This window comes from Prionailurus viverrinus, chromosome C1 (genome assembly GCF_022837055.1).
Source record: "Prionailurus viverrinus isolate Anna chromosome C1, UM_Priviv_1.0, whole genome shotgun sequence".
In the NCBI taxonomy this organism is placed as follows: domain Eukaryota; kingdom Metazoa; phylum Chordata; class Mammalia; order Carnivora; family Felidae; genus Prionailurus; species Prionailurus viverrinus.
The window spans coordinates 92,252,582-92,280,080 of record NC_062568.1 but is presented as its reverse complement, the minus strand read 5'-3'; the positions used below and the strand labels follow the sequence as shown (position 1 = coordinate 92,280,080).

The following is a 27,499-nucleotide window of genomic DNA, read 5'->3' as shown; positions in this document are numbered from 1 at the left end:
CAGAGGTAAACATTATGGCAGCTCAGGAAAGGGCATTTTAATAAAAACTTTGGAATATAGGATTATGGCAACAGACTGCCTTACTTTCAATAAGAGGAAGGAAGAAGGGAAGAGAAGCCATTCAGGGTAAGCCATCACCATACTGAACGGAGTCATTCCTCTGTGTAACACCAGAGAAGGGGGCATCAATTTCAAGTGGTGAGCAAGCAAATGGCATTTTGGGGGGAATCCCCTCAGGGGAAATGATGTTGGCACTCTACCCACCCCCATCACTCAGGGGCTCACCCAAAAGAATGTGCAGCCATGTGATCATTTCATCACTCAAGTTATAAAACCTGTTGCATACTGCGTGACAGCTATACTTTGGATGCACCTTGTAATCCATAATTCCTCCCTCCTCTACTCCCAATCCACTCTTTATCTCCATCTGGTACATGTATACACCACAATGAGTCCCCAGGTGGGTAAAAACACAAAGTTATAGATACGATATATTATAGAGAGATTTTATATATATAAACACTATCATAAACTTTAATCTCTGTGGAAGCTGGTTCCAAGACTTGGTTAATCAGAAAAGGCACAAGACCAGAAGTCAGACCTAGACTGAGTTCCAACATATGCATTCTTTATTCTTTGTATCTCCCTCCCAACCTCCAACCCTTTGACAACCGTTTTAGTAAAATCAGGCCTGGTCTGTCTCATCAGCAGGCAGAGATATGGGAGATGTGCTGATACACCTGTATACTTCTAGCCTGTTGAAGCTGGGGCTGTTTGCAATTGGAAGCACAATGCAAGGAGCTCCCAGTCACTGCCATACACTCCCAGTCACTGCTTCTGAGCTGCTACTTGTGGAGTGACAGCATGATCTGGAGGCAGCCACAACGGAGTTGAAATCCCAAGTCTACCACACATCAGTTCTACAGCCCTGAGGAAATTCCTTAACCTGTTAAGTTTCAGAAGTTTTATTCATAAAATAGGAATAATTAAGTGTCGTCGTTAGTGAATGACAATTTCCATCTTAAGCACTGAGCAGAGTGTCCTGGCACATAGTAAGCCTCAGTAAATTTCAGCTATTATCACCAAGGGAAGAGAGCCATCCTGGTTCATACTCAGTGCATGGTCACTGCCTGAACATGCTAAGCTGTCTGCTAAAGTGGCTTGGAGGGTAGACTTTACCATCATCCTTGTGTAGGAGCCATGCTAATATTCTCCGTATCACTCCAATTTTTAGTATATGTGTTGCTGAAGCAAGCACAAAGATTTTTTTTTTTTTATCTTTAAGCAATTTCTACACCCAATGTGGGGCTTGAACTCACAACCTGAGAGTCACATGCTCCACTGACTGAGTCAGCCAGGCACCCCAGTAGACTTTACCAGTCCCCACTGCCAACATACTCTATGTCCACTGCTTAGGTATATTCTGTTTCTGCTCCTTTGTCCTGCCTTCCACTCAGATTATTTTCAACAGCAATATTGCTCATATCTCCAGCCTCCCTCCCAGCGCTGTTCTTGGTGGGTTCTGATATTTTCCTGCTCATCTGGGGCCCCTTTAAGACCCTTAGCAACCAGTTATTTTGGGCTGTGCCTACCTGGCCAAGCCTCCCTGTCTTTTCCCAGCCCATCTGCACCAAATCAATCCATAGCCCCCAGGTGTCTATGCTGCTGGAGAGACCTGGTCAGGACATTCCTCCAGCATGTTCTTGACCTGCCATGATAGGCTCAGCTAGGCTGCAAGGCAGATTCATTATGTATTCACTTAAGCATTTGACACTTTTCTCATTCCACCATTGTCTACTGTCAAAGGGGAGCAGTCAAAGATTCAGCACAACATTTTGGGAAGGTAGCTACCCCAGGCCAAAGCCAGTCTGTTCCCCACCTATTGCTTCTTCCCAAAAATGAGCTTTGGCTGGATCCTCAGCACCACACCTTCCCACCCACACCTGGATCCAGAGCATGGTCTCTGTTCTTCTTGGGATATCCAGGAGACAGCCAAGATAACAGCCCTGTTGTGGGGAATAATGTAGCTGAGGAATAAAAACCTCCCTCTTATTTATTGACCTTCCTCCACTTGATGCTCACTTGAAAAATTTCAAACAATCTTTATATCAGAGCACAAAGGTCAGGCTTCCTGGAGGGCAAGCTGACCTTTGCCCAGTGGTGAGAGGCACTGAGTAAACCATATTTCACATAGGCTTCCATTAGTAGAAGGGGTCACGGGTAGCTGGGATTTGAGTAGCTAGAAACCTCTAGCAACCTAGTGATTTGTGCTCTGTCTAGCATTGCTATGGTGAGAGGTAGCTCAAACGTAGCACCAAGAGTCAAGAGAGCTACAGTCATGCCAGGAACACTACGAAAATGCAGTCTTGGTTAGTTTTCACAATCCACTGGCGATACTGAGCAACACTAATAATGCCCCTCTTTTGCATTTAGAAAAAGTCTCAGTGAGTTTGAGCTTTCTAAAATAGTTACCTTTGCCCAAATTCATGTACTTGGGTATATATATCATTGTTTGACATCCTAAACCTGCTCCTTTGCCTGTCTCAGCATATTGTGCATCGTGAGGGTAAACACAGGTCACTACTCAGAAAGTCAGCACCCAGGAAAAGTGAACTAGACCTTCAAGTTTCCTATTTACCATGTACAAATATCCTTTAGAATCCAGGCTGCTGCCCTCACAAATAAAGTTTCATTGGAACATAAGCCATGTCCATTTATTCATGTATTGTCTGTGGCTGCTTTCCTGCTCCAGCAGCAGAGTTGAGTAGTTGTGGCTGCTCATAGGCCTGTAAAACCTAAAAGATTTACTATCTGGATTTTCAAAGTTTGCTTTGAAAACTGCTTTGGAATTACTTCCGGTCACTGTTCCGGTCAAAGTTTGCTTTGAACCCTGCTTTGGAATTACTTCCGGTCACTGAACAGGGGTGAAATAACTGAAGATAAAACAGTAGAAATCTACATTTGTGTATTTGTCAGAATTTGTCCCTCTGTAAATATAAATATACATATAAATATAGATTTATTATAAGGAATGGACTTGTAATTCTAGAGGCTGAGAAGCCCCATGATATTCTGTCTGCAAGCTGGTAACCCAGGACACCCAGCGCTGTAGCCCCAGTCCCAACCTGAAGTCCTGAGAACCAAGGGAACTAATGGTGCAAGTTCCAGCCCAACTCCAAAGTCCTAAGAAGAAGGAGTGCTAGTTTACAAGCATAGAAGAAGATGGATGTCTCAGCTCATGCAAATGGCAGGTATGACCTTTCTCTGCCTTAGTGTCCTACTCATGTCTTCAGTCAATCACATTTTGAGGGCAAACTTCTTTACTGGATCTACTGATGCAAATGCTAATCCCTTCTGGAAACACCCTCACAGACACGCCCAGGAGTAATGTTTTGCCAGGTATGGAAGCATCCTTGAGCCTAGTCAATTTGACTAGGAAAAGCCAATTCAGCAATGACATGAGTTATTACCAGAGGGTATGGGACAATATCCTTGGGTTGCCCTTTTTTCTCTGTTCGCCCACCAAACTGTCCCCATTGTTTTAGTTGTAGTACATGTGCTACTGAAGCAAGCTCTCGAATCACCTCAGTGCACATTCTACCTCCAGCTTCTTCATGGTGCTCCTTACACACTCCCCCCCATGACTTGGTGCCTCTCACAGTCAGTGCCATGCCATTCACCTCCTCCATGTTCTATCATTTTTTCTGCTTATTAGGTTGGCTTCCAAAAGTAAACTATTGCCTTGTATCAGTCAGGGGTTCTGCACGAAAATAATGGCACACACAAATTATCTAATTGAGATTTGGGTAAAGGACCTATGCAATAACGTGTGGGCAGACTTAAAGCAAACCAACATGAGATAGACTGGCAACACCCAAGAGTCATTACTACCAAGAACCCTGAAGGGACATGGGAAGAGGAAAGGTGCCAGAACACAGAGAGAACTGTGGTTTTGTGGGAGAGGATTGCTCAACAGAAGCTGTGACCTTAGACAGAGTGGTCCAATCATTGTGGTTCAGGACCAGACGAGGACAGAACAGGAAAGCAATGATCTTGACCTTTCTCCCCGCCTGACCTCTGATCTCCTGCTAGTTACCCCCGTTGGCCAAAGCTAACTAGATGCCAGAAGATAGAGGAGCCTATTGACAAGGTCTGTGTGACACATCCTCCAGGGGTGCACAGCCAGGTATAGAAGGATGGAGTAGAAATGGTGACTATCCAGCATATTCCATAGCTACTAAAAAGTCTCAAATATAAAACAGGTTTTCCATGATGCTCGTTGGCTGACTTAATATGTGCCTGTGGAAGGCTGAATTACTCTAATGGTTCTGATACAACCCATTGAGAGGCTAAAGGATGAACTGAAGGACTTATGTGGGGCCTTCCTGCACTTATGAATTTATCAAAACCACACTGTTTTCAGAGCTGAGGATCTAGTGTGGCCAATGTTTTCACTTCCTTCTGGTAGGGGGAAAAAGGAACAGGGTACCATGAAAGAATTTTCCATTCATAAAAGAAACCTATTCCCATCCATGCTGAAAAGCAAAAAGTAATTTTTCCTCAAATTAAAAGAGAATTTTTGCTATTTATATGTGAGATGGTAAAAAAGATAATTCACTCCCAGCCTTCTCATCAGCTAAATGCTATCACAGCCACAAGTACCAAATAGCTGTACAGACAGCCTGGGGATGATTCTTACAAATAAAAAGGCACAGTGTGAAATGCTGACTTTTTCTGATCAAAAAGCATCCTGGGGTGGGCTGAACAGCTTTGGGTCAAGAAGAGGCCTCGATTTCTGGGGTGATTTTTATTGCTATCACAGAGAAGACTGTACTCGCCGTGAACATGCGGCTACTCGATGCACCCCTCCCGGTGAAGGCAAACTTGCAGTCACTTGTCTTTCTCTCAGGGTATGTACCCCCCACCTTGAAACATATTTTTCATTTCAGTTTCACTTACCTGTCACTTTCTTCTTAAAAAGAGTGATTTATCAAGTAAAAAATCAACATCAAAGAGCACTTCAACGTTGCCAGGGTACACACACAGACACACGCAAAAGCATACACACTCAAACCCTCCCGTGTCCTGTCCTGAAAGCAAAATGATGACTAAAGACCACCAAGGACTATCCCCCAACTGGAGCTTTTTTCAGCATCAGGTCTGTGGGTTTCTTCATGCTGCGGTTCCTCCAGCCTACAAATTTAAAAGCTGTTGCAAGGGAGCTATAATTTCTACTCAACACTTCATGATTTGATTATGTAAAATAAAAAGTATAATGAAGTTAATAGCACCTTATTCTTGCAGTACATTATGAGGAATATTTTTTTTTCCCTGCAAAATGTGGAAATGGAAATTACCTCTGGGCCTTCTAACTCTCAAAAATGTGGGTCATAATGGTTACTGCAGTGGAATTTCAAGACTTAAGATTTAGTATATTTCTCTTTCCTCTCTTCAGTTTTCCGAAGGGACATCTTCTCTTACTGGGATTTTATGCAGTAAAATGCACAGAAGTGGAGTGACGGGCAGGAGACCCACATTGTATGCTGGTTGTGGAACCTCAAGAAGAACACTTAATCTCACTGAGTCATAACCTTGTCTGCCAAGTGAGGAGACTGGATAACCCGGCCCCAGGTTAGCACTCTAGGATTTTAAAAAAAATAACATCAAGTGAAATAAGGTAACCCTGCCTTGGGAAAGAAGTGTAGTATAGGATACCAGGTGCTTCTTTTCCCTTGTATTTTCCAGCAACCCTTATCCAGAATCATCACGCTGTGCTTCTTTCCTAATTATTTGTGTGGTTTCAACATGGAGCCAAAGAGGAGGACAATGTCTTGGGTTCAAGTCCTTTACAGCCAGTCAGCTTTGACCTCATCCCTGTCTACCTCTCCTCCTGATGGCTGCAATAGAATCCACTCAAGAGACTTTCAGTGGGTCTCACCCTCGAAGCCCCAACTCAAAACGAGCACTCTTGCTGTCACTGCCTCAGTATCTTATAGGAAGAAAGAAGAGAACACTCAAACAGAAGGCAAATTTATAGTCACATGGCCTAAACTGTATACTGTTGAGTAGCATTTGAGGACTCCCATATACCAGACAACATAGTCAAAAGAGAGCACACTTTTTCAGGATTGAATCCCACATGCAGATGTGACACTTAATCTGCCTCCAGGAAACAAGGAAGATCCTTCACCGGTGTAAAAAAAATCTCCTAAGCGTCACTTGGAGAGATTTAATGGGATTACGCTTCTCAGGTGGTGCCAAGCAACGAGTTCTTATTTTTCCAGTGTGCTTTTATGCTGGAAATCAGAAATTGGATCTTCAGGCCCCATAAGACTCAGGGTAGAGCCATATGCCAAGGGGAACCCAAGCTTGTCTTTGGGCTTTCAGCTAGCACTGGTACTATGACAGGCTTTGATTTATGCTCACAATCAAGCCTGTCCCTGAGCAAAATTTAAATGTGGACAACGATTTCATTAATGATGTTTCCTCTTTCTCTGACTTGCAGGTACCCAACCCCCTCAGGATAATTCACTACTTTGTCCCTCCCTGCCCCAACCCAGCACTCTGTTGTGCTCTGAATCCTTTTGTTTACTAATTCCCTCAACAAAATGTTGCTCAGCTGTTTGACATTTGGGAAAAAACCAAGACCTCTTATTAATGAGGGCTACTACTAATTACTGAAAGACAATAGCTTAGCATAATTGTATTTATAGAATCTTTGCATATTCTCTGGGACTGAAGGCAGAATTGAGGACTATAGGGACTAATCACCAAGGATATTTTGGGGTTAAGAGAACCTTTCCTGTGCTGCTCATATTATAATATATGGGCATCTCAGTCCTCTGCTTAGGTATATGACAGACCCTGTAGGCAGGTTAATCTGTAAAAAGTGTTTTCTTTGGAAAAGGAGAGGCTGAGAAATTATCTTTTCATCTTAAGTTCCCCCCAGAAACTATCCCCCAGGGAATATACATATAAGCGCACACACACACACACACACACACGCACGCACACAATTTTCATCACATTCTACCCACAGGTAGAAAGACTCAAGAGATGAAAAGAGGGCACATATATTTGGAGGAGAACCTAAAATGCTATAAAATTTCTTAGTCTCTGAATGTAGGCTGGTCGGTGCATAACCCACAGAGACACAGAAATTGATTCTAAGAACAAGAGAGGAAGTAGACACAAAAGTGTCACGTAATCCTGTTCCCCATTCCTGGAAACTCACATCTAGGAATAGTTTGTGACATTAAGCCTCAGAAATTATGAGTAAATAGCTACTCTGTACACTGGCAGAGCAAGACCTACAGCAGCAGAGTCAGAAAAGTGCAACTCCTAAATCAATTCAACAAATATTTGATTGGATGCTACTCAGACCCAGACACCAGGCCAAGTCCTGGGAGCACACAAATGAATAAAGCACATCCCTCCACAACATGCAAAAGATGCTGAGCTAAATGTCTATTTTGGTAGATGAGCAAAAGATAAAGGAGTGACTTGTCTGATTTCTTACACTGTTCATATGCATTAGGGAACAGAAGAGGGAGATACACCTCTGAGCCAAGCAACTGTGAAAGAGCGGCCAACTTTCAGAAATCAGTGACTTTGTCTCTTTCCTTGGACCAACCAGATTCTCATGCACGAAGGCAAACACAACCAGGTTGTTAATGACACTTAGCGGCATTAACACTTTTGCAAAGAAAGTTCATAAACAATTGAACCAGGGTACGTACCTAAGAAGATCTTAGAGACTCTTCGCTCTTCCATATTTGAAGCTCTATTGAATTCTTGTTCAACTTATCCTCAAAATTAAGATAAATGGGTGATGGAACAACTATATATAGGCTTGGCATTTGGCATCAGCTTTACAGTAGTGTTTTTGTATAGGTTAAAGTCTACTTCAGCTGGAATTAATGTAATTATATATAATGTTGACAGATTATGACATTTGCCTATTAAGACACTATACAAACATTCCAATTATTTGCTGGCTTTTGACTTTGTAAAAACTAAATGAAACAAAATCCCAGGGGATATGGCTAATGGGGTAACTGGAATAGAAGTTTCAAAAGCACAGTGTTCAGGAAATAACAGTCAAAGAATAATGCATTTTAAGCCAAAACATATAGAGCGGTAAATGAATATTTAGTACTTACCACAAGACTGCTGTCTAGAGACAGCCTTTTTCCAAAGTCCCTTTTCTCAAGCTGTCTCTTTCCCTCCATGGGTGAAGTTATTTATTTTCCTTTGTGATTTATAAGAATTCCCCTTCTGTTTCCAGGGTCACTGTAAAAAGTGAGCATGTGTTTTACCATCCGAGTGAACAGTGTTTAGACCCTTGTTTTTAGCTTTCTAACCAGAAACAAGTGTTGAAGCCAAAATACCCAGACCCAAATCATAAGTACAGAACTGGGCTCTCTCAACTCAACAGACCTCTCCGTGTTGCAAACGTCAGAGTCATCTTTATGGAGGCCCCTGTGTTTTTACAGGTCTTGCTAATGGCGCTGGGGAATGGGTTTGCAGGTTGAATCAGCAGACTGTGGAAAAAGCAAACAGTCCGTTTCATGCCACGCTTGCTCCACACTCATCTTCCCTCTATCAGCCAGAATCAATCTGTTACTGTGCACATAGATGCAGTCTGCAAATTCCATGAGATCAAACTGACAAAACCAGACTCCATAACCAAGAGCTGCTGAGCCCAAGGCCCGAGGAGGAGAAACTGAAACCTGAACATGATTGTTAATACTTCCTCATAAAACATTTAAACATATTGGGGGAACATTATAAGATGCATTCTCTCTAGGACAGGTGGATTCCAAATGGATGGTGGAGGATATGTTATGGTCAATGAGTATTTGAATGTCCACTGCATTTACCATACCAGATATAGTTAATCCCTGTACTCCACTGTGGTTGCTAGTTCTAGAATGAATAAGTGTCTCGGTTAGTAAGAATAGATCATGTTTATCGAGCACTAGCTTGCAGTTTCACCAACATATAAATGGGAGAAAGTAAAAGAAATAGGTTTTAGTCCAGGCTCTCCTACCCATTAACCAAGGTATCTTGGACAAGCCATTCAGCCCTCTAAAACTCACCTTTCTAAAATGAGAAAACAATTAATGTTGGTGATCAAACGATATATGTAAAATGATTTAAAGGCAATAAACTACAATTTACATGTAAGTTATAATTATGCACACATTAAATTAAAAACCAGTTACCCTTAAATACTAACTTAATTTGTCTTTGATGATTGAGAAGGCACTTGGAGGTACAGAAATTGCTCATAATTGACACAAAACATAAAGCCGTTGTACTGCTATTGTAGAAAAACTGAACTTAATAAAATACCAAAACAATCAGTTTTTGATAAAATTGAAAAGAAATATGTTCCACAGCACTCCCAATTGCTCCAAATCTAATGAGGATGTAACAGACCTGACCTCACAGCCCACAGCACATGGTCTCCTTCTCCTTGTTTCCCTCACCAGGAGGAGGGCTGGGACAGCTGTGCCCCAGACGGCATATGCCCAAATGATGGTCTGTTGTAGGAAACTGATGGACTGCCTTCCGGGACATAGGCTCTCTCCTCCATCTTCCACCTCTCTCTTTAGGAAAACCAATTTCAATTCATTACTTGTCCACTCAGAAACTCTTAGGGGGTGCCTGGGTGGCTCAGTTGGTTAAGCCTCTGACTCTTGGTTGTGGCACAGGTCACGATCTCGCAGTTTCCTGAGTTCGAGCCCTGCATTGGGCTCTGTGCAGGCAGTGTGGAGCCTGCTTGGGATTCTGATTCTGATTCATTTTCTCTCTCTCTCTCTCTCTCTCTCTCTCTCTCTCCCCCTCCCCCGCCGTCTCTCCCCCTCTCTCCCTCTCTCCCTCTGCCCCTTCCCCACTCATGCTGTCTCTGTCTCTCTCAAAATAAATAAATAAAACTTAAAAAAGAAACTCCTAGAAGTCCATTGTGAGTTCAAGATATAAAAGCAAAATTTTCAACATCATGTTCGAGGTCTACTTCCTGCCAACTAGTCTCTTACAGTCCCTGAACACACAAGGCACATGCTTTAGATCACACCCTTCACCTCCCCTGGGTCTAATTCTCCCCTTGCTCCAGTGCCTGGCTCACATCCCATCTCGTTCATGTGACCTTCCTGGTCACCCTACTTAGCAAAGACTTTTCTCCCAAGTTCCGTAGGGGTCCTTAGGGACTTACCTTATTAACTACCACCATCACCTAGCCATCACATGGTTTAAATATAGGAAGCTCTTATTTTTTGCTACTGGGTAGCACCTAGTAGTTAAAAATAAACTCTTGGCAGCATTTTCCATAACAAAGTTAGTGGCATGCTATTACTATAGGCAAAACTATTAGCCAAGTGAAATGCGTTCTAAGGGCTTGCCCTTCCTATTTTCAGCTGTTCCCATCCACTTTGCACCACTCACCACCACCACCTCACCTCACTAGTAGCTCAGAATACTTTCTGTAATGATGGATCCTGCTACAGAGACTACTCAGGGCCTGAGATCTGTCCATCAAAAACATACCCTCCTAAGTCATTTACTTGTTGTCATTTTTTGTATGTTTCTTGCCATCCTAAGTCTTATTCCAAAGAGCCCTGGTATTTGATAGGTCACGATAGATAATCCTTTGGCATTTAGCATGTATTTATTAAATGCCTAATGTATGAAGAACCCAGTACTTAGGTGTTGGTGACACAGCCATGTATAAGGGAGATTAGGTTCCTGCCTTCTTGGAACTTCGTGGAAGATACAGAAAATAAATAAGCAAACAAACAACTCCAAAACATGATAGGTACCTGCTACAAAGAAAATAACCCTTAGTAGGCACTATTACAGTGTGTCAAGCATGTGGAATGGGAGCACATTTTAGACAGAATGGTAAAAATAGAAGCCAGCCATATAAAAATCCAGGTAAAGTGCATTCTAGAGAGAGGGACCAGTCTTTTTTCACTGACAAAAAGCTGGAGAAAGGTTTGTGTGCCCCCAGAATAGGGGATCAGTTTTTTTTAGGAATGAAGGAAGCTGGGAAGACAATGTGTGAGAGAAGTTCTACGATGTAAGCAACAATTCTATCACACAGAGTCTTAGAGGTCAAGGTAACTTGTTTGTTCTGGACACAACACTTAATCTTAAGGTTTGATTACTCCTTACTAGCGGATAACATTAAACAAACTATTTAATCTATATAGGTTTCAATTGATTAATCTATAAAATGGCATTAATAATAGGACCTTCTTCATAGTGGGGTTGTGATGATTAATGAGATGATCCATTTAAAGAGTTTTACCAGTACCTGGCACACAGTAGGTAAGAGTTAAATATTAGATATATTGATTATCTTTCTGGGAAATGTGATTAAACTTTCACAAGCAATGCTAGCAACTGGATTTTATGCTCCATAATAGGTTGTCGGGATGGTCATTTTGGGAAACAGATCTTTTCGACAGTGGTTTAACCTGATCAATTTCTTTTCATACTTTACGGTGCCAATTATATAGGCAGAGATTGACCTTCAAAACAGTTAGCAACTGATAAGGCACAGGGATGGGCCAGTCAGAAGGCACAGTCAATGGCAACAAGGACTACAGCTTTAGCAGTGTGTCCTGGCCAGTTACCATCCTAAATGTGTATGCTACCCCTATCCCAAGAACTTGAAAACTCACAAATTATACCATAAAGCAATCACAGAAAGGATCAAAGTTATCCAAAAGGATCAAAGCAAGACCACTCCAGAAACAAAATGGCAACCAGGATGTGTCAATATGAAAAGGGGAGGGGTCCACAAAGGAAAAGTCAGAAAGGCTGACACACTCTGTCTCCAGCACTGTCGGCAAAAGAGAGTGCCCACATTGACATATACCCAGCAAAGACCACAAGTCTAGAGGGAAAAGGAGTATGTCAGATGCCAGACACTTTGATACTACACTGGCCACTTGTATCATCCAACAAACCTCCTTGCTCAGAGAACACTGCCATAAAGCAATCTTCTAATTTTATTTGATTCCCAAGTAATTTTACTTATCGAAGAAGAATGGGATGACCAGCAAATACAAGGAGCCAATCTTTTGGAAATCTACATTTTTAATATGAATTTGCAATTCAGCCTCTGACTCTTTATATTCATCATTTACAATTTGCTTAGTGTATTAGTCAGCTTGAGTTGCCATAAGAGAATATCAGACTCATTGGCTTAAATGATAGACATTAATTTTCTCACAGTTCCAGAAACTGGAAGTTCAAGATCAAGGTGCTGGCAGTGTGGGTTTCCGGTGAGACATCTCTCCTTAGCTTGCATTTGGTCACCTTCTGTGTCCTCACATGACCTTTTCTTTTGCACACATGCTTCTGTGCCTCTTTCTTTTCTTTTTTTTTTTATAAGGACGTCAATCCTATATGGTGAGGCCCCCACTCTTAAGACTTAATTTAACCTTAATTACCTCCTAAAAGGCCCCATCTCCAAATATAGTCACTTTGGTGGATAGGGTTTCAACATGAATTTGCAGGGGTTACATCTCAGTCCATAAAAAGTTTCAGTCAGATGCCCAAGTCTGATCACATCTCAGCGTGCTAATAATCTAATTTCTGAATCTAAAACTGGACATAAAACCCCAGGTATCAGTGGCTACCCACAGACCCTGTCTCTCTCTGCTGGTTAATTCACTATTGGATTTCACCATCACTACTACCCTTTGCCTTTCCCTGCTAGACTCTTCCCTATATTGTGGGTCTACAAGGTGCAAACATTATCAAGACTTCTTAGTCAGTTGGCCAACTTGGATTCTGCCAAGAGGAGGCAGTGAGAGATCAGGAAGCAACTGGAAACAAAAAGCCCTCTGCTTCCGGCTGCAGATGAGCGGCATCAATAGCAGGTGACTACACAATCCAGTAACTTCTGTGATTCCTCCAACAAGCTCAGTATAAGAAAAAGCAGTAGCAGCTTTCCTCGTCTTTGAGTATCACCAAATTCTGCCTTTTGCTCCTCCAGCTTTTCCAACAGTTTCATTAAAAAATTCCTTGCATTGGGCCACCTGGGTGGCTCAGTCGGTTGGGCATCCGACTTCGGCTCAGGTCATGGTCTCGCAGTTTGTGAGTTCGAGCCCCGCGTCAGGCTCTGACAGCTCAGAGCCTGAAGTCTGCTTCAGATTCTGTGTCTCTACCTCTCTGCCCCTCCCATACTCATGCTCTGTCTCTCTCTGTCTCTCAGTAATAAATAAACGTTAAAAAAAATTTTTTTTTTAATTCCTTGCATTAACTCTCTCCCTGCTTGAAATATACAGACCAGTTTCTCCTTTCCAGGCCTGACAATAACTGATTCACACTCCATAAACATACTGCTGGACAGGAAGCCAGCCTTCCTTGGGCAACTCCTGGTCTCCTTTTTGTGAGGCTCCAGAACAATAGCATAGAATTAAAAATCCTACCAGACACTAAGTTCCTGGAGAGCAGGGACAATATTTTATGTTCCGTGTTCTCCTAGGTAGAATAATGCCTGATGCATGCAACATGGCAGACACTCAATGAGCATTTGTTGTTTGCATGAATAAATGAATAAATGAATAAATGAATGTTTACAGCTGTCTTTGTGAACACCTAAAGAGCAGGGAAGCAATATAACATTGCTAAAGCAAAGAACTGCTATACACATTTATAATCCTGAAATTACTTTTATAGCCAAACACACAGACATATTCAAACCTCAAAGAAAACATTTTGCCAGTATTTTAAAACTATTATCAACCTAAAAATTACTGCTTAGGACCTGCCTCAACTAACAAAGCACCATAACTGAGTCCTGTCCCTGCCTTTTCTGAGGTTTTAACAACTGTTGTTATAAAGAACACACATTTGCCTCCAAATGATGGGTTGGAAGCCTCTCCTTCCTTGTACTGGGAGGAAAATGGTCAAAGAGTTGAAGGAAGACAGGATATTAAGCATCTTTTTTTGACTGATGGACACTGATACTGGTCTCCCCTCCCCTCTCACATACATCGCTCCCTAAGTGATGAAAATACCATTTCTTGGTATCTGTAGAATCTGTGTTGGGCTTAATAAACTCTCTTGAATTTTCCTCACAGATAGTAATGGCCTTTCAAGACTAAACAGACCCTTTAATATTCCTAAAGATGTCAGTAATTTCTTTTCTCTGCCAGACTTTATTAACCAACTGTATAATTTTCAAGGGACAGTAACCAAACAACACCATTAAATAAAACCGCAGAGGCATATTTCTTCACATGCACGTATTCATACGCACGCAGACACATTCACACACACTCGCTCATCCACTCACACTCTACTCGGGGAACTTTTCTCCGTAGCAATCCCTGCCTCTCTCATTCCCCCACTTTCCAGCCCTGCTTTGAAATTTTCATGGTAGTGCCAGAAGAAATGGAGGAAAAAAGTAGCACCAAAGGCTTTAGAAGATCTGGCTCTCAGCCCTCTTTGCCAGGTAAACTTGGGCAGGTCCCCTAATTTCTGTGAGTTCACATTTGTCCATCTCTTCTCACCACGTTACTGTGAGGTTGAAGTGAGACAACGTATGATTCAGGGTATTTTTCAATCAGCTTCATTAAGCAACAAACTGTGCAAAATAGGATTGTTTGCAGCCCCGTACACATCCAGAGAACAGAAATTGTGTCAAACTTATTGACATGTCCCCTTCAGGACCCAGCATAATAGCTCCTATATGGTATAAATCCTATAAAGAATAATTTCAGGGGGCACCTGGGTGGCTCAGTCAGTTGGGTGTCTGACTTCGGCTCAGGTCATGATATCACGGTTCATGGGTTCGAGCCCCGTGTCAGGCTCTGTGCTGACAGCTCAGAGCCTGGAGCCTGCTTCAGACTCTGTGTCTTCCTCTCTCTCTCTGCCCCTCCCATGCTCACATTCTGTCAATCTCTCTCTTGAAAAATAAACATTAAAAAAAATTTTAAAGAATAATTTCAGACTTGAACATGCCAAAGACAAATCAAAAGGGCAGCAAGTTTCTTGTCCCTGACAAAGATGAAATCTTTTCATCCCACCCTGGATGCTCCTTCAAATCACCTGGGAACCTTGTAAAACATACCAATGCCCAGACTCCGTTCCAGACCACTGGAATCTTTTTTTTTTTTCCAGACAAAAATAAAGAAAAAAGTTTTATTAAATTCCAGTTAACATGCAGTACAATATTGGTTTCAAGAGTAGAACTCAGTGATTCATGACTTAGACTTAACACCCAGAGCTTATCACAAGTGCCCTTCTTAGCACCCATCTAGCCCATCTCCAACCTACCTCCCTCTGTCAAACTTTATAGTTCTCTAAGAGTCTCTCTTCTCTCCCCTTCCCCTATATTCATCTGTTTCTTAACTTCCACATATGCTATCATATGGTATTTCTTAGTTATTTCACTTAACACACTCTAGCTCCATTTATGTGGCAAATGGGAAGATTTCATTCTTTGGCTAATACTCCATTTTATCACTTTCTTATATATACATGCCCGCACGTGCACACACATACACACACCACATCTTTATCCATTCATCAGTCAATGGACATTTGGGCTTTCTCCATACTGTGGCTATTGTTAATAATGCTGCTATAAACCTTGGGATGCATGTACCCCTTTGAATCTGTATTTTGTATCCTATAGGTAAATAATAGTGAAATTGATGGATCATAGAGTAGTTCTAATTTAGTTTTTTCAAATATTCATAGTAAAAAAAAACCATAATTCTTAAAAATCCTTGTATGAGTTTCCAGATAAATTATTAATTGTTCTAACTAGGACTGATCAGGACGTAGTACATTTTACTGTGAGGAATTGTTTTAAAAATAGGTTAAATATTCTAGAAAATGGTGGACCCAGAGATTGAAGCAAAGTAGGCTAGCTTGGAGAATGTAAATGTAGTTCAGAAAAAAAAACATGAGTATTAGGCACACCCATCTCATTGTCTTCAGTGTTCCAGATTCAGTCCCAAAGTGTTTAACTCTCAAAAGCCTGCCTCTACTAACAATATGACAATTAAGCTGAAATTAAGTATCATCAACAGGCCACATTCCCTCTGGCAGCTATGGAGGAGAATCTGCAGACCACTGGAATCTCTAGGGGAAGGGACCCCAGGCACCAGAGTATGGTGACAGCAGCCTGGGTTGGTGACCACTGGTTGAAGCAGTGGTTCTCAAACTTTGCCATCTATGAGAGTCACCTGGGGAGACATTGAGATCAAGTGAATCAGGATTACTAGGGGTGGATGCAGTCACCATGACGTTAAGTTCCCTGAATGACTCCAACCTGCAGCGCCAGTTTCAAAGGGTGAAGTTTTGCCCCTTTCATGGCCTCCTTCCCTTTCTCAAGGGCTGAGGGACATGTAGTTGCTGGCAGAAACAACTGCTTTCTTTAGCCACAGCAACCAGCAATTCTTAACCTGAAAACACTGACCCCAAAGAAGAATGCCAGATACAAACAATTTGGATCAGCACCTTCCTCTGTATGCGCACTCTATCCAGCTCAGTAATCACCCTGCATAAACCGGTCTTTCGCTTTGGGCAAAAACTAATGTTGACCGAAGACGGAGATACCGGATCTAGAGTCCAAATTAATGCACGAACATCTCAGAAACTCGGAGTGAGGCCATCCATTCAGAGAATGAGGGAAAGAACTTTCAATACCAAGTACAAGGGTGGAAGAAAATCCTGATTCAAATGCTCCCAGGCCCGCTCCTTCCTTTCTCCCCACTGTTCTCCAAACATACCTGGCTCTCATTTCTAAGTGCAAAGAGTAGGAGGGAAAAGAGGAAACTGTGAATCTGTAAGATTTGCTTAGAGCTACCAAACAGAATCTTTGAAACTCCTGTCGGCTTTGTATTGAAATCTTTTCATCCACATGCATCAAGTCTACATAAAGGAAAGCAGTTGGCTTGTCTTATACTTTAAATACATACACACAGCAGTTTCCTTTTAGAAGATATATTGCCTCAATACCTTTCTGCTACTGATACACCTATTTGTGAAGTACACAGGTAGGGGTGTGTATACACATGCACGCATATATATATGTGTGTGTGTGTGGGTTGCACGCTATGTGAACGTGTAGAAGTGTGCGTGCTCATGCACGTGTGAGTGTACACACTCCCAACAGAAAACCACTGTCTCCATTCTGGACAGGAGAGTAAAAAAAATACCGAATGATGGGACTTTCAACCACAAAATATCTATTTAAATCCGAACAGCTCCCTGAAACTGATTTAGAAGACTGAATGCTAACAGACTTCCCGAATGTAGCCCATCCTTGCCAGATAAATTAGGGGCTGGAAACACTCTCTTCAGGATGTGACAACAGCTTTTTTCTTTGAAGTGGAGGAAAAGTTTGCATGATGATGAAAATTGGTTTTTAAAAAATGATTTCATAAGCTCATGTTTATTAAACTTCTCACCCTAGAAGCTACTCAGTAGCCTACAGCTGATAATTTAAATGCCAGAATGGAACCCTAGGAATTACTGCCTCGTGGTCTCCATAAACGGCTACCTCCAACACAGGAACTAGTGAACCCTAGTCAAGTCAGGGTCTGAAAATCTTGGCAGTTACTCAGCATGCAGCTTCAGTAAAATGCAACAGTTAAAGAATTGATACTAATTTGAATTAAGTTCCTTAGGAATGGGGGACAGGGAAAGCTCTTTGAACCTCTAAGATATCAAAAATTCAGCAATTTCCAACTCTTACCATTTAAATATTTTTTTTAAGTTGAGATATCACTCACATACCATTAAAGTTCAGCCTTTTAAAATATACAATTCCGTGTCAGCCCTTTTTATTACCAAAACTTATTTGCTATAGAAACTCGGGTTATGATTCTCCCTCAGTAGGGACACAAAGAAGTTTCCTCATCACTGCTTCAGGCTCCATCAATCCTGACTGTGTCATGTCCCCATCATTCTGGGTAGCAGCATCAGGGATAGTCCTGAGTTCAAGTTCTGCAACTGAAAAGTTCTATGACCATAAGCATTTTCTGTGAGCTTGAGCAATTTAACATCACTTGGCCTTGTTTTCCTCATAGATAAAATTCAGATAATAACAATAGCAGAAATCACTTTAACAAGATGGCTCTGAAGTTTAAAAAGCTTGTTTTAAAATAATGAGTAATGGAGCACCTGGGTGGATCAGTCAGTTAAGCATCCAACTTCAGCTCAGGTCACGATCTCATGGGTTCATGGGTTCATGGGTTCAAGTCCCGCATCGGGTCTGGGCTGACAGCTCAGAGCCTGCTTCAGGTTCTATGACTCCCTCTCTCTCCGCCCCTTCCCCACTTGTTCTCTGTCTCTGTTTCTCAAAAATAAATAAATGTTTAAAAAAATTTAATTAAAAAAATACTAAGATACTCAATAACTGTTAGGTATAATTCAACAGAATTCATTTGGCTCAGAATTCATAAATAGTATTTATCCAATATCTATTTTGGTCCCAGACCTGTGTTAGGCCCCAAGAGAGAGAAGTAGAAAGAAAGAAAAAAAAAAGATATAAAGCACACATCCTCAAATTTTAAGGAGGGGGGGATTTATATTGTAAAAAGGTAAAAAAAAATGTGAATGAATGAACTTTTTGGTACAAAGGAGACTCACTTTCAGTTGGAATAATCCTGTAAAACCTGCCTTTATTTCATTCAAGTACTTCCAGCTGATTTCCAGACAGAAAGTATTGCTACATTTTTACAGTGTATGAACCAAAAGCTAAGAGACAGAACGGCAGGGCTTTGGAACAGGATATGCCTTTCATCTCTGGCTGCTCTTCTCCAACCATCTGTTCTTTCTCTCCCAGTCCTTCTTAGTAAAGCTTCTCCCCCCATTAAACTTCCTCCTCTACCTCTTCTCCATTTATCGCTTTAAGGAACGTTCCTGGTTCATTACATGAAATGCCCATACGTTGCCCAAGAACTCCTTGGGGTAAAGTCAGTGTAAAAATGAAATAGATAAATAAATGACTTTTAAAAATAAATAAAGTGTGCACATAACCCCAGAGGATTGGAAGAATATTCAGATAAGTGACTAGGGAAAAGAATTTTCACAATGTGTCATCTGCTAACGCTAATGAGTTAATTAAATTAGAAAAATTCCACAGCCAGAAGCAAAAACATCCAAATACGCGGGATGCTGGGGGAATTATAGACCATGCTACTAAATGCATTCTGTTCAAGCTACCCTCCCACCGCCCCCACCCCCCCGCTTTGAAAAGGCTGTGGAGAGCTACACTTAAAAAACCATCCAATTTCAAGAGCGTATTTTCCATCTGGGACCAGTTGGGTAGAATATGCTCTAAACTCTGCAAAGCCTGCTGAAAGACAACATGACTTGTTAAGAAAACTGTTTATGAAAAACAATGTTTTGAGAAGATCCAGCAAAAGGTTTAACTGTGATGTCCCCCAACATTGCTGGATTCATTATTTCCCATTAAATGCCTGAGCATACAAGTGAAAAGCCAAAACAATTCAGGAAATGGATACAATCAAATGAGCTGGACGACAGTACATTTTTGCTAAGGCTTTACATGGTAATTAGAATATTTCCAGCTACCTGGAAGCTTTTCTCTTCAAAAGGTTTTTTTCTTTTCTTTTATGGTAACCTCCTTCCACAACCCCTACATCCCAAACAATCCTGTGTGGAAAAAAAAAATGCTCAAAGCCTAGGAAATCAAGATTGAAATTACCATTAACATGCTGAAACCAATAGAAGGGATTCATAATAAACCATAAAATGTAGAATATAACATTAAATGTCCTAAGTAATAATAGCTGTCAAAATCAAATGTATGAAAAAAGTCTCAAAGATGTTTATCTTTTTCTATTCAGTGTTTACTTAAATTGCGAGCACTATTCACTTGTGAGTAGGGAGGTGAGCTGAAGTCCCTTTCAAAGGTGAAACAGGTGATGACGACCCATTTACATGAATAACTAGAGAAAGTGAGGTTAAGGGTGTGGGTGTGTGTGGGGGTGTGTGTGTGTGCATACATGATGTATACATGTACTACACATACACTCATGTGTATATACTTATGTGTGCATATATGATGATATTTCTCTTCTTGTTCTCATGTCTCCCAGATTATGAACAGTGCTAATGAAAACTTCTAATTATTAAGGATTTTTTTTTCTTGTGATGAGTTCTTTTTATTTGGGCTTTGAAGGCTCAGGAATAAGAGAATTTCTCTGGATAGCTGGATAAACCTTCTCATATTCAAGAATAGGAATCACCAGTGGATTCATTAAAATGCAGATTCTGACTGAGTAGGTCTACAATGAAGTCTGAGATTCTGCAAGTCCAATAAGCTGATGCTACTTTGATACTTTGATACTAAAGGATTAGAAATTTAAAATGGGGAACATATCTGTGTCCACTTAAGAGTAAATTTCCTCATAAAGCTATGCTCTTTCTAGCTAAATGTCCTAACTTTGTTCTGGACATAATCTAAGATATTGAAAGGACTACAAAGGTCATGTAGCTTAGGTCTTACACAATCATTTTTATGTTAACCTCTATTCAGGATATTTGGAATCCCAGAACCTGAGGTTTAAATGGTTTCTTCCAGGGGCACATGGGTGGCTCAGTCAGTTAAGCATCCGACTTCAGCTCAGGTCATGATCTCACGGTCTGTGGTTCGAAACCGCATCGGGTTCTGTGCAGACTGCTCCTCGGAGCCTGGAGTCTGCTTCGGATTCTGTGTCTCCCTATCTCCCTGCCCCTCCCCAGCTCGTGCTCTGTCTCTCTCTCGCTCTCACAAAAATAAACATTTAAAAAAAAATTTAATGGTTTCTTCCAGACCCCTCTTCACTCCCCACCGCAATATAGTCATTGCCTCTAAAATAAACCTAACAGATTGTTGGCCTCTCTCTGCTCACCTCTTCTGGTGACAGAAGCTTCCACCACATTCCTCAGAAGCCCATCTCATATTTGGGGATGTGAATAGTTAGCAAGGTTCACTCTGTCTCCTGGATTTCTACCCACTTGGCCATAATTCTGTTTCCTGCAGCAAATAAAAGTTTTCTCTTATTCAAGCAAAATACCCCCAGTTTCTTCAACACTTTCTCTTGTGAGAAAGTTTCCACAGCCCTTGGCTTCCTTGTCCCTGTCTCTGAAACTTCCTAGAACTTAACAAAAATCTAGAAGGTAATTAGTTTTATTTTATTCAGATTCCTTTAAAAAATTATAATACATGCATTTATTCTCTTTGTAAAAGACACAAGGAGTAAAAAAAAAAAAGTACATAGATTGTAATGTGAAAACCATACCGTTTTCACTCCTGTCTCCAGAGATAATGACTTTTAATAGTTTTCCCACTTGTTTCCCTGTAGAAATATGTAAATATATATTCATTTTTTCGTTCCATATAAATGGGATCAACATTTCTTTGTGACTTTTTTCACCTAAGATATTCAATACAGATGGACCTAATTCATTTCTTTACAGCTATATGTTGTTCTATACAATGAACAATAAGTCATTTATTAACTTATGGGTAGAAATTGCAACATGCACTGTTGTTTTCTATTTTAGACAGTGCTGCCATTAGAATGACATATGCCTCTTTTGTGCTGGTGTAAGTTTCTCTATAAGGTATAGATTTCTAAAGGTAGAATTACAGTATAAAAATTGTATAATTTTGATAGAAATTGCCTAATAGCTTTTTTTTCTTCCAAGATTTTATTTAGATTCAAGTTAGTTAACATATAGTGTAGTACTGGTTTCAGGAATAGAATTTAGTGATTCATCACTTACATATAACACCCAGTGCCCATCACCACAAATGCCCTCCTTAATGCCCATCACCCATTTATCCCATCCCCCCACCCACCTCCCTCCATCAACCTTTGTATAGTTTGTTCTCTATAGTTACAAGTTTCTTCTGGTTTGCCTTGCTCTCCATTTTTATCTTATTTTATTTTTCCTTCCCTTCCCCTATGTTCATCTGTTTTGTTTCTGAAATTCCAAATATAAGTGAAATCATATGGCACTTGTATTTCTCTGACTTATTTCGCTTAGTATAATACACTCTAGTTTCATCCACATCACTGATAAGGGCAATATTTCATTCTTTTTTATTTCTCAGTACTATTTCATTGGTAGAAATGCAAACTGGTGCAGCCATTCAGGAAAACAGTAGGGAGGTTCTTCAAAAAGTTAAAAATAGAACTACACTAAGACCCAATAACTGCATTACTAAGTATTTATTCAAAGGATACAAAAATAGTAATTCAAAGGGTTGTATTCCCCCTTAATAGATTTTGAAAATATTTTAAGAATGGATGTTATCACTAACAATGTATGATACTGTTTTCCATAAATTGTTGTTACTGAAGAGAACCAATCTTAAAACTTTTCCAAAATTGTTAGCAAAAGAAAAAAATGAAGATCTCATTGCTGTAATTTACATTACATCATTATTAGTGAAGCTAGATGTCTTTACATGTTTATTAGTCATTTGAATGATTTTTCTTTTTATTGCCTACTTGAGTTGTCTGCCCTTTCTCCCACTCCTATTGTTTTTTTGTTAACTCATAGGAACTATTAATACATTTTGAATGTTAATTCTTCACGAATGAACATTGCAAGTATGTTCTCCCAGTCTATCTCTTGGTTTTTCACTTTGTTCATCTTTGTATAGAATGTTATAATTTATTTATGGTCACCTGTGTCAATCTTTTCCTTTATAGCTTCTAAATTGAAAAAAAAAAATATTCCATTATGCTCTCTTAATCCTTTATGGTACTATCTGAATATACTTTTTCCATAGTATAAAGCATAGATTTAACTTGGTCTTTGAAAAGTATATTCATTAATTCTGTGATTAAGTTTCTGCCACTGATTTGGAATGTCCCTGCATAATAGAAAACTTCAAGATATGCATGGTTCTTCTCCTTGGACTCTCTACTGGAAAAAAATACTAATCTAGCAGCACCCGGTTGGCTCAGTCAGAAGAGCATGTGTCTCTCGATCTTGGGATTGTGAGTTTCAGTCCCACATTGGGTATAGAAATTACCAAAAAAATTTTATTAAAAAAAATACTAATCTACTTGCCTAACCTCACACCATTACCACCCACACTGCTTTAATTATGAAGTTTTAGTAAATTTTGACATCTTGTTGTTCAAGTTTCCCTTGTTGTTGTTCTGTTTGGAAATTTCCTTTGCTATTCGTGCTCAGTTTTGCCTTCCAGTTGAGCTTCATGATGATTTCATTATGTTCTACAAAAAGTATGGTACAGGTTTTTATTGGATTGTATTTAACTTTATATATTATTTAGGAAAGAATTTAGATTATATTTTTTAGTCTTCCTGTTCAGTTATGTAAATGTGTTCAGCTATGTAAATTTGCTTAATGGCCAAAAATTCTTCCCATTTCAGAATGCCTTTTCTTCCTTTGAAATGTGTCTTTGATGTTCTTGCAGTCTAGGGATGGTGTCCATTCCAGTTCTTGAATATGAAAGGGTTTAGGACTCTTTTGACCAACAAAAAAGGGGGAAAGGATAATGAGGTCTGACACTAAACCTTAAGTGAAGTTTCTATCTTCTATCTTAGAACCCTGAAACTACTGTACTATGAAGAATTCCAGTATAGCTCACTGGAAGAGGAGAACTGAGGTGCCTAGCCACATCAACCACAAGATGTCTGGGTGAGGCCACCTTGGACCCTCCAGCTCCAGTCAACTCTTCAGATGACCACAGCCATAAGAATAAACTCAGATGAGAAAAACAGAAAAACCACAGAGATTGCCAACTCATTGAATTATGAGAAAAAAAAAATAAGTCATTTTTGTGTTAAGTTAAAGAAATACTAGTTTGTTATGTAGCAAAAGATAACTTAAAAAGAATATCTCTGGGGCGCCTGGGTGGCGCAGTCGGTTAAGCGTCCGACTTCAGCCAGGTCACGATCTCGCGGTCCGTGAGTTCGAGCCCCGCATCAGGCTCTGGGCTGATGGCTCGGAGCCTGGAGCCTGTTTCCGATTCTGTGTCTCCCTCTCTCTCTGCCCCTCCCCCGTTCATGCTCTGTCTCTCTCTGTCCCAAAAATAAATAAAAAACGTTGAAAAAAAATTAAAAAAAAAAAAAAGAATATCTCTCCATTAATGTGGGTTATTGTTCATGTCCTTTAATAAATAATTATAAATTTCATTAAATAGTCCTTAGGCATACCTCCTTTAAATCTGAGATATGTATTTATTTTTATTGTTCTTGAAGTTAAATACTTTTTTTCTGATTACATTTTCTGATTGGTTATTAGTGTAGAAATAAACTATTGATTAATAAACTTTGAACTTCAGTTTAGACATTATCCTGAACACTTTTGCTAGTTCTAAATATGCTTATTTTATTTGGTTGGGTTTTCTAGATAGAAAATAGCAACATTTTTGGCTCTTTCTTTCCAGTATTTGCTATTCCAATATTTGCTGGTCATATTGCATTGGTTAAGATAGCAAGTTGATAGTGGGAACTTTTGTTCCTTACTTCAGTAGAATTAGTTGTAATTTCTTCACCAGTGATTATGAGATTGTCTGACTTCTTTGTAACTAAGAATTATCAGATTGAGGAAATTTCTACATATTCTTAGATCACTACAGTTTTTTGAAATGTTTTATTGTTATTAAATTTTCAAACACATTAAAGTACATAAAGTAACAAACGTTGAGGTACCCACTGCCCATATTTAACATAATTAATCTTTTGCTATATTTGCTGTAGTCTTTTTCTAGGCTTTATTCCAGGGATATAAGAGTGATTCAGTATTCACAAATTGGTCAATGTGACACATCACGTTAATAAGATAAACGATAAATGGTTTATATGTGGTTTTTACCATCTGATTATGTCAACAGATGAAGGAAAAACTTCTGACAAAATACAATATCGACTCATGATAAAAACTCTCAACAAAGTGGGTTTAGAGGGAACATACTTCAACATAATAAATGCCATATATGAAAAGCCCATAGCTAAACATCATACTCAATGTGAGAAACTGAGAGCTTTTCCTCTAAGATCAGGAAAAAGACAAGGATGTCTTTTTATTCACTCTCATCACTTTTATTCAATGTGGTACTGGAAATCCTAGCTGCAGCAATCAGACAAGAAATAAAAAGCTGAACTCATAGAAACAAAGACTGTAATGGTGGTTGCCAAGGGCTAGGAGTTGGGGGAAAATGGAGAGAAGTTGATCAAAGGGCACAGACTTCCAGTTATAAGATGAGTAAGCTAACTGTAGTTAATAATGTATACTTGAAAGGTGCAAATATTAAATGTTCTTACCACAGACACACACACAAAATGGTAATTATATGATGTGAGGAAGGTGTTAACCAACCCTGTTAAGGCAATTATTTCATAATGTATTCATGTACAAATCATCATGTTGTGCACCTTCAACTTACTCAATGATATAGATCAATTATATCTCAATAAAGCTGGGGATTAAAAGAAAAGAAATGCTTTATTACTTTTTGCAGTTGGATTGAGTAGCCTCCTGTGCAGTTGGATTGAAGACAGTATCTCTACTCTGACTTGATTACTATTTTTTTATATATTTATTCAAGGTTCTTGGCATAAGAAGGAGCCACATCTGACAGGAAAACACTGGCCTGGCCATTAGTCTTTCTAAGGACTGAGTCCTCCCTCTATTTCACTGTTTCTCAAGCCTTTAAAAATTTTGTATCACCTTCCTTCAGCACCCTTCATTTTTTTTCCTAATTGCTCTACTTCTCCCCATGAATTTTTTTTCAATTTTTTATTACATTTATTGACCTTTGAGAGACAGAACACAAGTGGGGGAGGGGCAGAGAGAGAAGACACAGAATCCAAAGCAGGCTCTAGGCTCTGAGCTGTCAGCACACAGCCCAATGCGGGGCTTGAACTCACAAACTGTGAGATCATGACCCGAGCTGAAGTTGGATGCTTAACTGACTGAGCCACCCAGACGCCCCTCCCCATGAAATTTTAACACCACAGATATACTGTATACCTATTTCAGTACTGTTGACATTTGGAGGGGACACAAACCATTGTGATTTCAAAGTTTTTTGGTCTCAAGAGCCATCTCTGTTAAGAATGTTTCTATCTAGAGATTCCAAACACTTTCAGGTTTCTCAATTTCCTGTTTGGAGCAATTCAATTTGAGTCTGTTACATAATCAGCAAGGCTTGTGATTTTCTTGACCAACAGAAGCTGGCCATGGTGACAATGAGTTCTGAATTATTGCACTAGGTGTACACGCATTTGATGAAGCACCTTACAGGGAGAGGAGAGGAAAAAATGATTGGGCAAAGACAGGGATGCAAATCGAAAGAGCTAATAAATCAGGAAGGTAATGTAAAAGAGGGAAGCTGGCCCCAGGGAAACTATGTCCACCTGGAAGTTCATGTTCTGCCTAAAATGGGCAGCTGACACTCAACTGCATCCAAACCCACTGGACAGGAATGAAGGTTTATTTTATCAAACCACTCAATTTCTAAGAAAAGAAATTCAGATATTTTTGTAAAATCTCTCACTTTTTCAAGATTGCTTAGATTTAAAAAATCTATTTCACAAGCCCCAAAGATTCATCTTTCAGAAGTATGCAGCTTATGAACTACAAATTTGCAAACTTTGGCTACATGAGTCCTCATGAACCTTCCACCTCCTCTAAAATTTGATGATTTTTACATTTTTAAATTAATGTAAGACTCCAAGAAGACTCAGTCTTAAACATTAACATAAAAACTCAGAACAGCAATGGGGAGAGGGGATTTAATTTTCCATCACCTGCCAATGCAATGGAGGAAATTCAAACCTTCTTTTCAAAGGTAATTTTACTCCTTTTATGTGATGTCAAAATGTGAAAGCAATTATCAAAAGTTACAGAATAAGTTCAGAAAGCTTAAAAGTTTTTTCTCCTTACTTCAAAATTAAAATAATACTTGGGTTACTAAATAATTTTTAGATATTCATGGATGCCATTACAGCACATAGATTAAAAAGCCTTTCCTTCAAAGCCAATTTTATACATTTCTTCAATTTAGTAAATTCCCTGAAGTATGTGAGTATGTACTTCTGTAATTTTTTGGTTGTCTTTATGTTTTTTATTCCTTGTTGGCTTTAGTATGCCTGTCTCATCCACACAAAGAAAGGTGTGAAGATCACATGTGGATATTTTGATAGGTCATGCTAATTAAATGTCCTGAATTATGGTCATACTTACATCTCATATTTTGCTGTGTGGATGGCTTCTGTGGGGTTTAGCAAGTCTTATTAAATTTTAGAAATTCAAATGTAAGATATGTATATCTGGTTCTGTTAATAACTACCTATGTATCTTCAGACAAATTTCTCTATTCTTCAGTTTCCCCCTTTCACATACAAAAGAAATGAACTAAGTGAACTAAGGCCCCTTTTGGCCCTCAAATATTTTGATCTAGAAAGCAATGTAAAAGGATTAAAACCTAGAGTTTCGAATTCATTGCATCTTTTTATTTAAAGCT

At 39.7% G+C, this 27,499-nt stretch overlaps 1 protein-coding gene and 1 pseudogene across 4 annotated transcripts in view; both read right to left on the bottom strand.

Moving 5' to 3' along the window:
* The window catches only part of NCKAP5 (NCK associated protein 5), a 969,870-nt gene that overhangs the window by 850,540 nt on the left and 91,831 nt on the right, over nt 1-27,499 (bottom strand). For 3 of the 4 annotated variants that reach the window (XM_047870290.1, XM_047870289.1, XM_047870292.1), the window contains one exon: nt 8,163-8,292. The exons of the other annotated variant lie outside the window; for it this stretch is intronic. In XM_047870290.1, coding sequence (XP_047726246.1) covers nt 8,163-8,231 — 69 coding nt within the window. In that variant the 5' untranslated portion in view covers nt 8,232-8,292. The remainder of the gene's footprint in view (nt 1-8,162; nt 8,293-27,499) is intronic. 4 annotated transcript variants of the gene reach the window in all.
* Nucleotides 1,182-1,258, bottom strand: LOC125174239 (uncharacterized; annotated as a pseudogene).